The sequence below is a fragment of the Caloenas nicobarica genome, chromosome Z (assembly GCF_036013445.1).
Source record: "Caloenas nicobarica isolate bCalNic1 chromosome Z, bCalNic1.hap1, whole genome shotgun sequence".
Lineage (NCBI taxonomy): Eukaryota > Metazoa > Chordata > Aves > Columbiformes > Columbidae > Caloenas > Caloenas nicobarica.
The window spans coordinates 20451548-20463560 of NC_088284.1; the positions used below are offsets into that span (position 1 = coordinate 20451548).

General features: G+C 35.9%; 1 protein-coding gene across 1 annotated transcript in view; it reads left to right on the top strand.

Annotated features, from left to right (window-relative positions):
- The window catches only part of SPEF2 (sperm flagellar 2), an 86980-nt gene extending 80300 nt beyond the window's left edge, over positions 1–6680 (top strand). Inside the window, exons 38-40 of the mRNA XM_065656895.1 lie at positions 682–873; positions 1000–1122; positions 6627–6680. Of these exons, the coding sequence (XP_065512967.1) occupies positions 682–873; positions 1000–1122; positions 6627–6680 (369 nt within the window). The remainder of the gene's footprint in view (positions 1–681; positions 874–999; positions 1123–6626) is intronic.
- Positions 6681–12013: the final 5333 nt, after the last annotated feature.

The following is a 12013-nucleotide window of genomic DNA, read 5'->3' on the forward strand; positions in this document are numbered from 1 at the left end:
ATTAAATACAATTTCTTGTTGTTGTTAACGGTTCGTCTACACTGATTAGCCTAACCTAGTAAAAGCTTTGTACACCTATGTGAGGTCCTTTCTTATCTTTGTGCTCGGAAGTCTGTGCAGTGGATTTTTTTCTCTTTGTCCATCTCTAATCACCCCAAAGATACTTCATTGCTTATTTATATTAAATGTCTTTTTTTTTTTTTTTCTGCATAAAGCCTTTTACATCTTTTTCTGTGGAAAGCTGGTGAGCCTTTGTTAACTCTTAGCCAAATAAAGTTCTTGCAGTGAATCCTTCATTTGGTGAACATCCAGAATTCCCAGGTTTACTCCTTGTATAAACAACAGAGTCCTTGGTACAATATTGTAATTTGTCCTAATAAGTATTTTTATGTTTTGTTGGGCTGAAGAATGTGAATTTCTCAGTGGAATGTTGGCTACATTCCTAGAAAAAGCTGCTAATTAAATTTCTGGTAATGTCAATGGTATGGATATTTCTGAACTCTGAGGATCCATTCCTTCATCCTCTAGTTCAGTAGATAATTTTGTGTGAATTGATGATTTTTGTTTTGTAAGAACTGAGGTTTGGAAGAATAATCCATTTAATGGATGTCTAAATGAAACAGATAACTTGCTGACAGACTATTTATCACCAAATATTATACATTTGCTTTATTTTCTTAGGATTTTCCTTATAGCATCATAGCACCAAATGAAAAAAGTTTGATAGATGCATATGAAAACATAGTCTTGGATTACATGGACGAAGGAATAATTTCCGTGGCAACTCTACTCAAAGTGTTTCATACTGGAGGAAGTCAAGATGAAGATAATAATAGATTTAATAATCTGGAGAAGGAAGGCAGCTATGAGAAGGTAGGCTATTTGACTCAAAGAGAGTTTTGTATCTTGTGTTTTATATTAAATAAATACATGCTGCAATCTTTGTTTTTCCCCAGATTTTTTTAAGACTTAATAAATTCAACATTTTTTTTCTTAAAGTACTTCATCAAAATATACAAAGAATTGGGCAGTGAAGATCTGACGCCCATTCCAGTTGCTCTCCTTTTGAAGCATCCTTTCATTCAAGACATAATCAACAGGTGTCAGCTTTACAAGATTCCGGTAAGTATTGCTTTCTAGAACCAAGAATTTTGTAACTACACATACTGAAATTTGCATTATCTCAGACAAGTAAATGTAATTAATTTAGATACTGCCAATTTGAAATGTAGACCAGATATACAGCATAGCAGGTTATAGATTTGATTAGTTAGTTAGTTTTCCTTGAAAACTCTGTCCATCAAAGACTGCACTGCTTTCTGGCCTATTTTTTATACCTGTCTTGCTGGCCTATAGCTGCCTACTGGTTTTCTACTGCCTCGTCACATAGAATCGTAGAATCCTTTAAGTTGGAAAAGAACTTTAAGATCATCAAGTCCAACCGTTCACGTAACACTGCCAACTCCACCACTAAACAATGTCCCTAAGCGCCACATCTACATGTCTTTTAAACACCTCCAAGGATGTTGACTCCGCCACTTCCCTGGACAGCCAGTTCCAATGCTTAATAACCCTTTCCACGAAGAAATTTTTCCTAGTGTCCAATCTGAACCTCCTGTGGTGCAACTTGAGGCCATTTCCTCTCATCCTATCACTTCCTACATGGGAAAAGAGACTGACACCCACCTCGCTACAACCTCCTTTCAGGTAGTTGTAAAGCCTGTAGAGTCTGTAGAGCCTTCCTACCCTCCAGCATATCAACACTCCCACCCAACTTGATGTTGTCTGCAAACTTACACATGGCATGCATTTTCCCCCACCCACAGAAAGGAGCCTGGTTGAATTATCTTTCCAACAGGATCTTACTGAGAGACACTTTGGGATATGCGATAGAACATATTCCAACCTGGGCCAACCAGGCTGCAGAAAAAGGCATGCAGAGGTAGTACAGGTTCAAATGTTCTTCCCTGATGTACTGTAGAACTTCCCTGTTACCCGCATTTGTTTAAATACTCTGCAATTTACAAGGAGAGGGACTTCTTTTGAAAACCTTTTCACACTAACCAATAGTGGAATATCAAGAGCACAGCACCTATTCTTAACCAAATTTCTAGTACCACTTTCAGGAGAAATTATGTTATATACCTTGAATAATAGATTGTAGTATAAATTTAAAATTTATTAGGTATCATCAATCAGCTGTGGTATTTGTGATTGGTAGGATATGTGCAGGACAGCACAGTTATAAAAATTGTCAGTCTATGAGAAAAGGTGTTGATGAGAAAATATTGTATATGAATCTTGGCAGTAGCTGAGGGTTTCAGATCACATGCTCTCTCAAAGTTTCCACAGCTTATCTACCAAAGACATATTGGTACCATTGCATTCAACTAATACATTTTTGTACCTATTTGGCAGATTCATTTGATGCCTGTATCTCCTGGCTTGACAGTTAAGTTGATGCAGAGCTTCAGTTTCGATTTGTAATACTTAGAATTTCCTCTTGCAAGAGTTTATCCTGACTATATCTCAAATACATTGCTCTATGGTTTCTGTATTTTAAAAGAAAATATTATATTCCTTGACTGTACTGGTAAATACAGACTGTTGTTTTATGCATGAAATCAACACTTCACAGTCTTACTTTCAAATTCTGACTGAGGGAAAGCTAAGACCACAGGTTCTTGCTCCACATTACAGCAAATTTTTGCGTTCACCAGCAAACAAGCGCAGAGACCAAGTGGCAATTGTTTTATGTAGGTTAGGATTCTGGTCAAAAATCTATGTGCTTCAGGAACAGTTTTCTTCTGATACTTCTTCAAAGAACTATATTTTGTGAACAGGTGAACTTTTTCTTCCCAAAGCATTGCCAAAATAAGTAAACAATACTTTTAGCATCAATTATTTTTTTCATAAATTCTCTTGAGACTATAAAAGTGTCTATAAAATGAAATTCAACCACACTGCTGTTATTTTGAGATCTTTTGTGAGATAAATACAGCAAGTTAGGGTGTGGTTTCTAAGGCTGAAAATGTTTCTACTACTGCAGTCATAAACAGTGGAAAATAAAACATTTTGATGAAAACTATAAATGAAATATCTAGCCTACAGTTTTTTAAATTTCAGTTAGGGCATCAGATTCCTTTGGCCTCTTGATATCCTGTTCAGTTTTAACCAATACTATCCTTGATAAAAATATTATCTCCAGGTGAGATATATTCTTGTCTTTTGAAGGGAGTTTATTTCCTCAGTTCATATACCAGTGGGCTAGTAACATCCTACAGGACAATGACATTTCTCTTATCCTTGTACAAATGCCAACAAGTGAATAAGCCTGGAAATTCTATTGCTTTTTAATCTGATCTTTTCTATCTCGATTAGCAGCCTTTCTGGTCCTGACTAGAACTTTCAAGCAGTCTATGATTATCAACTCAGTATTTTCACTTATCAGGTGAAATGTAATCCTTTAAAATAGACCACACCTATATGTGAGTGTGTGTTTATGTACGTACTTCATTACATTCTGAATTAAATTATCTTTAAATACATTTAATAATAAATTAGAGAATATTTTTATTAGACCAAGTGATTCATCTGGAAACAAACAATTCTGCTTTTTCAGCTGCGTAAGTTGTTCTGTTAAGGTTGGTCTATTAAGAGGTCTTCTTCAGGCCTGGTATTTTTTCTTGTTAAAATTTTGCCTTCTATCCGAAGCCGGTCATAGATATGGTAATACAGAAACAACACCACATTTAAGTAATTCTGTATTTTGAATGTGATACCTTTAAAGAAAGAGTCTGAGATATATTGTACTCCTATAATTCTTAATGTCTGCATTAATCTGTTATTTTGAGTAGACTACATTCTTGTAATTACTGAGGATAACAAGTAGTTTAATCATATAATCATTCAGGTTGGAAAAGACAGGATTCGAGGTGTGGCCTCACCAGTGCCGAGTACAGGGAGATGATCACTGACCTGGTCCTGCTGGCCACACTGTTCCTGATACAAGCCAGGATGCTGTTGGCCTTTTTGGCCACCTGGGCACACTGCTGGCCCATGTTCAGCTGGTTGTCAATCAACATCCCCATAATAACTGGCATTTTGTTGGTTGATATGAAAACTAGTATGTGTTTGATAATGTTATGTTACTTTTTTTATCCTGCATCCAATTCCTGAATAATCCTTTTTAATAAACTCTATTTTTGAAGATAAGGATATCACATTGTATTTCCATACGTCTCTGTGTTGAATACACTGTTCCTTCAAGCTTGTTCCCTGAAAATTAGTCGTCATATATTACTGCTGCTATTTTTGTTGGTTTTGTTAATAATTTCAGTAAAATTACTCAGATATTCATTCGAACTGGAATTCCACTGAGACAGAATTTCTAATAATGTGTAATTAACATGTCTTTATCTAAACTCATGTATTTGTGTGTTGAACAATTATTACAAAACCTGTTTATACTCTCAACAGATATTTAATATTACACAACTCAAGAAATATTCAGAACTCCATTTATCATTTAACAAAGTAAAAATGCTTTCTGTCTAGTGAGAGTTCATACAGATTCTATTCAGTAAGGCTTATGAGGCAGATCATATAGTTCGTAGGCAATACCTGACGTTTTGACAGAAAAAAGCACTGCTGAATCACTGTCTACCCATAGGCAGTAGTTGTAATACTTATGAAACTTGAGAAGCCTTTTTCATGTGGTGTTTTAAATGTCCCAATGTGCAAGAGAAGGAAAATTTAACTCAATGTTTAAATATTAGTTTAAAATAGAGACCTATGTTATGCTTCTCTTTATCATTTATTTACAAAAAAAAAATAGGATGCAAATATACATGACAAACACTGTTTCTTACATTAAAAAATGTCAGATCTATTCATATAATGGAAACATTAAGTTTGTTTCATTAAACACAGACGTAGCAAATCTGTTGGAGTATGATTTCTCCAGTGTTTTGAGGTTATTTAGTTTGGGTTTCCTTTGCAAAACTAGTAGTTAAATAAATAAAATCTGTCCAGAGGAAACTTTTCTCATCCTTGAAATGCTGTTCTTTCAGTCTCTTTTCTGCATCAGGTTATGATTTTCAATCACACCGTTCTTGCTTTTAGACTGACATAAAACATACCTTTCCACTTCCCACACACATGAACACAATGACAGTGTTGGACATGTCTCTCTGTATAATTTGCTTTGAAATGATCAGCAGTAGCTTTCTCAAACTTATTATTTATAGGAACATAGATTTACTTTATATTCAGAACTCTCCTAATAAAATTCACATTCTATAGTGCCAGAAGCACTACAGTTTACTGAGATCCTCATCTGCTTCATGTGGTAATGATAAGTACTGATAATGAACTTGCTGAAGGTTCCATTTGCTAACATTTACTTTTGTCGAACCGGAATTGAAACTTCTTTTTCTGACTCAATGTGCTGAAAAAGGCCTCCTTAAACTGAAGTATTTCTTAGAGCCAAAGATAAATGTTAGCACTACCTTCTAAAACAAGGCACTGGTAAAGTTCTCTTTTGACATGGTTCTTCTGTATTCACTGAAATGCTCCTGAATTTTGCAAGGCATGTGAGGCATCATTACATACAGGCATTTTCTGCTTTTGAAAAGAGGTTGTATCTTCAAAATTGCACAAAATACATATTGGATTATGTATTTGAATTTTAAATTTTTTTAAATAAAAATTCTGACTGTTAATTACTCTTCTAAAGGAAAACTATGTGTACTGACAATACTAGAAAATGCTAGAAGTCAAATTATTGCATATCTTTGTGTTAAACATTCAGAACATTTTCTTTTAAATCACAAAGTCCTTGTTCATCCTACTTAGACAACAGATAGTCTTGCTGAAGTTGGAAATAGAGAATATTGTGCTAATACAAAATTATTGAAAATTAACAAATTAAACTATGTGTTATAAAGAATGCAGAAGTGCACAAAAAGTTAATTCTATGATGTCTAACTGTGAGTATGTATTGCTCCAAATATTACAGTTATTTTCTTCTATTCCCATTTGCTTAAGGTGCTTAAGTTCAGACTGAAATATGACATAAAAAAAGAAACTTGAAGAATATGTCTCTATGTTCTGAATAATATTTGCTGGTTTAAACAACATTCTGAATACCTGTCATTACTGATAAGTTTAAGCATATGTGTAAGATCTCTGTTTAATTTAAGAATTGCATTTTAACACACTGTAGTTTTGTAAAACCACTGAAGGCAAAGAGCTTGTATGATAAGATGAAAACCTCTTATCTGGGATATTAGTGACGCATCTGTAACTCATAGAATTTGCCCTAAAGAATATGCCTTCTGCAATTGTCACTGTATGTTTATGTTTTCATTAGTACACTGAACATAGTGCTGAAGCTGAATGACAGTGCTGTTCTGAGTGCCTTTCTGAAAGATATCTACTATAACCTGGGGAAAGTGTAATTTATCATAATATATCTCTGTTGAAGTTAGTTTTTCATCAAATTCTTCCAGTCACTAGTTAGAAAGCTCACCCCATGGAAAGACAGGCATTACTTTTAAAAGTTTTAAGGTATATCAGTCTTCCACATTAAATGACCTGTTAACTTTTCATTTTCCTTTTCATAGGATATTAAAATCTTTCTCCAAAGAGCTGAACAAGCACAGCCAACTGATGGATGAAATGCCACATGTGAAGAGCAACAACATATGAAAGATTGTAGTTCATGACCATTAAAAAAATTTTTTTTGAAGTTTGTTAAAGTTTAAAGAAATGTGTCTTAGATGTCCAATCCTCCCTTCCATGGGAAATAATTATTTATTGTTGTGAGAGAAAAATGCCACAGCAATTATAAATTTTCTATCACTTTAAATTAAAAAAAAAAAAAAAAAGGCAAAAACCCCAGTGAAAGATACAGTTACTTCATATTAAATAACCTGATGATACTTCTAAATAAAATGAAACTGGTTTCTGAACTTAAATAGACTTGATAGTGTGTTCATTAGTAATTGGTATAAGAACAGAGCATGTCCAGTTGTTGTAAGTGAGCTAAGATATGTCTGGTCACCTTTTGTTAGTGCATATAATTTATTAATTGACTAATTTTTAATGAAATAAATGTTGTAATTAATCAATTTTTTAAAACATATTGGAATTCATAGCTAATAGAATAAGTAGATGAAAACACAGTTTTCTCTAAGGTCAAGGTAAACTAGAAAAGAACATAACGTACGGGAAAATGGAGTGCTTGTTGACAGTGGAGATAATGAATCTTTTTTATCCAGCTTTTCTACAGGGTGTTTCAAAAAGATGGACCCAAAGCACCTTGTGTTGTGATTTCCAGTTGGGTCCATCTTTTTAAAACACCTTGTATTTCTAACCTTCCGTTGCAGCTCGACCCTGCTACCACCTACCAAAAATCTGCAGGCTCTTTTCCCAGTGCAGCAGCACAGACAGCCCAGGGGTGTGGGTGGCACAGGATGCTGCTCCCCAGCAACCTCCCCTCCACCATGTAGCACAGAGCAGGCCCCACATGAAGCAGTGAGGTAGGTGCTGCACCATTTGTGGTTCCACTCCTAATTCTGCACATAATATCGGCAGTAGAATTTACAGTAGCATTTCACACAACTGTTTTCAGTAATCGACTAAAAGTCATTTTCTTAAATAGGTACAGTATTTTTAAGGACACCATGTACTCCAGACAGAATTTCACATATGGTAGGTGTTTGTATAAAAGTCTCTATGACACACGATGACACCTAGTGGGTCCTGCCTTCAGTGGCAGATAGAGCAGAATCTTTGTGAAACACTCTCCTTATTTACTGCAGAAGTTGTTGTTTCTTTTTCTATATCCAGTCTGACTCTTACTGGCTTTCCTGGAAGTTGCTCAGGAATAGTTTCTGTACAAATTTTCTTGTTAATAGGACATTTGTCTTTCCTTGCACTTTTATTCAACTTTTCCCTTTTCTTGTGGCTCATGATGGCTAATTATAAGATGATAGGAACTGTATTTTTTCATTGAACTTTTAAACATAAATCTTACAATGCTTTTTGCAATTAATTCATCTGGAATTCAACATTGACATGTCTAATAAATCCTCAGTTTTGAGTGGTACATATTCTTCTGATCTACAGTTTAAGGTTTTCTGAAGACTAGACGTAGCAAGTAGGTAGCTATGACTGTCTGAACTCAGCATCCCTTCTAATTCCCAGTCTGTCAACTGCCCAAGAGAGAAGCAAAGAGCTTGTGTGTTCTACATCATCTTACTAGCTTAGCAACATAAGTAAATACTTCCAAGATGCCTACTCATAGCTGACCACTGCCATTCTGGGTTATTTTTTTCTGACTTGGGCAGTACCCTTGTAAGAATTACAGCAAACATATAAAGCTTCCTTTCCCTGGTTTGATTCAGCAAAGTACTCAAGTGTATGATGCTCTCTAAGAATACAAATAGTCCCATTGAAGTCAGCTAACTCATAGGGAACCATAAATCTTTGCCCTTTGTTGAGAAGTGCTATCTACATGGAATACTTTTACATTTTCAATGTATCTTTATTACTTTTCAGCCAACTGTGCATGACATAGCATAGTACTTGCATAACATGTGTTGATGTTCCTAGCGAGGTTTCTAAACTGCCTGCTTGAGGTGTAAAACAAATATGTATCAAATAAGCAATAGCAGCATGCAAAAAAGAAAAAAGACACCGCTATAGTTATAGTTGGACAATGACTAGCAGACCTACCTCTAAAATGAATTTTGTTTTTTATCATGATAAAATAATAAACATTTTGTCAGATTTTTAAAACATCCTGATGTCAATAATGGCAGATTTGTTTCCTTGTTGATTAAAGACAGTCAAATTTTGAAAGGAAAGTTGGTAGTCTAGTGGTAGCAGATCAAAGCGTCTATATGTGATACACAAAGCTCAGAATAGAACCCAGTAAGCTTATCACTTCAGGCAAATAATGTTGTGTCTCTTCACTCTACATATTTTGTGCTAACCACACCGGCACATTGTAGCTAAGAACTATCTTAGAAACAGATGTAAGTTTGTCATGCCCCTGCAAACCATGCTAAAACCTCAACATCCTCCTTTTACTTATGATAACAGACTTCTTGATGCATACAAATTAATCTGCTTTGTTACCAGAATAATTTCTAATCATAGCATATACAGCTCAGTGAAAATTTCATTTCAAATATTCTTGAAACACTACATATATATTTTCATGCAAGACTCTGGCTTTTTTCTGCTTGTGAAAGTATTACATAGATAGAAAAAATTACAATGCAGTTCTCTGCCTTTTGCATGCTTTGGAATCTTTAAATTTTTTATTTTGTTCCATATTTAGTTTCTTTAATAAATGCCAGTTTTAATTACTAAGTATTGAATTCTAACTTTGCATACTGAAATTCTCCACATGAAAATAAAACGGTATTGTTTTCAGAGACACTTGCCTACATTCCATAAATCTGAATGAGGTAAAAGGGAACTTCTTCTACTTGAAATCATGAATTGCTGTTTAGGTAAGGTTCTTCAAGGGCTACTCCTTTGTCATACGCTATTTTTATATTTTATCAGTGGCCTAGAATGGAACCTAAAATTATTACTGATGACGTTTGAAAATTAGTGTAAATTGTGCAGCAATGTCAAATAATAAAAAGTGAACTGGATTGCATGGTGAGGTGTCAAACAGTACATATTTCTATATGGTAAAAGTAAAGGCATAAATTAAAAAGCAAATAATGTATGCCCTGACAGTAACAACATATTTTTGTTAGCAGTTACTGCTTGACTGTAACTGAGTATCACAATAGTTATTCAATAGACTTCGAGTTCCCAGCCTAATGCTGGGGCCCAGACATGAAAGAGGTCCTTGTATTTATGAAGGGAAAATACTGCGTAGATTTGCCTTTAGACTTGGCAGTGGAGTTACAGTCATATCGTGTTCAGTTTTTGTATCTATACTTCAAGCAGTCTGTTGAAAACTGGAAAGTATTCAGAGAAGAACCACAAGAATGATAGGAAGTCATGGTTTGTACCAGAAAATTCAAGGAACTGGGTCTTCATACTTCATCAAAAGAAAAATTAAAGGGAGGGCAGATATCAGTTTACAAGAATCCATGTAGGGAATCTTCATTCTGGTAGGCAAAGGCAAGGAAGATTCAATGGCTGGAACCTTAGGCTTCCAAGTAACATGCAGATTTTTCACAGGGAAGCAGATTAACTGTTGAAGAAACTTGCTAAATGTTGCTGCAATTTCCTCATCACAGAGTTGTAAAATCAAGATGTTTTTAAATCCAGTATGTGATGGGAAACAAAACTGAAACAAGAAGTAACTGCACTTTCTATATTAAACTACTTAACTAAAAACATAAAGTGAAAAATCAGTTCAATTTCCCGTTAATTGTATGCAACATGTCTGATCCAGTTTTCACAGTTTGCTGTCTTTTAATGTTATGTTTCCCCTGCTCCTTAACTTAATTTGCCTACAGGCATTCTGTGTGCTGCGTAGAAAATGCTGTGGGCAGTTTGCCTTAGAAAAGATGTGAGGGAGTTTGTATTAACAATATTCTTATCATAATTAAAATTACTTGTATTCCATCCCTGCAAAAAAGTTCTTTCAAAAAGTCCAACAAACCAAAAAGTACTGCTGAATTAGGAAGTCTCCAAAAATTTTATTGCCCTGCGTAAAATCTCTCTAGCTCAACATTTAATTCCGTAAATAATACAGATTCCATACTAGTCTTTCAGGGGGGTGAGCTGTTCCTTTACGTAAGTAGAATCCCCCCCAGGCACGGCCCTCAGGAAGCAGACTCTGGTACAGGAATCACAGAAATCATATGGTTGGGGTTGGAAGTGACTTCTGGAGATCATCTAGTCTCACCCACCTGCTAAAGCAGGGTCACCCAGAGCAGATTGCACAGGAATGTGTCCAGGCGGGTTTTGAATGTCTCCAGAGAACGAGACTCCACATCCTCTCTGGGCAGCCTGTTCCAGGGCTCTGGCACCCTCCAAGAAGTTTTTCCTCATATTCAGGTGGAACCTCCTGTGCGTCAGTCTGTGCCCGTTGCCCCTCATCCTGTCACTGGGCACTACTAGAAAGAGTCTGGTCCCATCCTCTTGACACCCAGCCTGAAGATATTTATAAGCATTGATGAGATCCCCTCTCAGCTTCTCTTCTCCAGGCTGAACAGACCCAGCTCTCTCAGTCTCTCCTCATCAGAAAGGTCCTCTAGGCCCCTCATCATCTTTGTAGCCCACTGCTGGACTCCCTCCAGTAATTCCTTGTCCTTCTTAAACTGGGGAGCCCAGAACTGGACACAGAACTCCAGATGTGGCCTGACCAGGGCGGAGTAGTGGGGGAGGACAACCTCCCTCAACCCGCTGGTCACACTTTCCTTAAGTACCCTGGGACACAATTGGCCTTCCTGGCCAAAAGGGCACATTGTTGACTCACGGTCAGACTCTTGTCCTCCAGAACTCCCAGGTCCTTCTCTGCAATGCTGCTTTCCAGCAGGTCTGCCCCTAACTTGTACTGCTGCCTGGGGTTATTCCTCCCCGGGTACAAGACCCTACACTTACCCTTGTTGAATTTCATTAGGTTCTTAGGAAGATTTAAAAATTTACAAGTAACAGGAACACTTTCAAAGGCAGTAGTTTTGGGAGGTTTAAAATGTATCTATGTGATGTCACGTTGTCACCATAATAGGAAGAAAAGTTCCTTAATCTGCTTTGTGGTCCATACATCAAAATTTCCACTGCACATGAGGTTCATCCATCATTTCATTTTGAATTCTTCATAAGTGAAGGAAACTACTTTCTGAAAAGCCTCTTAGCTATGTTGAATTTTCTTAATGATTGAAGACTGCCAAAGAGAAGTTCTCCAACCATTGAAATGAACACACAATGACAGATACAATCTGCGCAAACTTATTTGCAATATTAGGAAATTAAACCAACAGCAGTTAGAACATTTCAAAATATGTAATATTGTTCACTTTATAAGTAC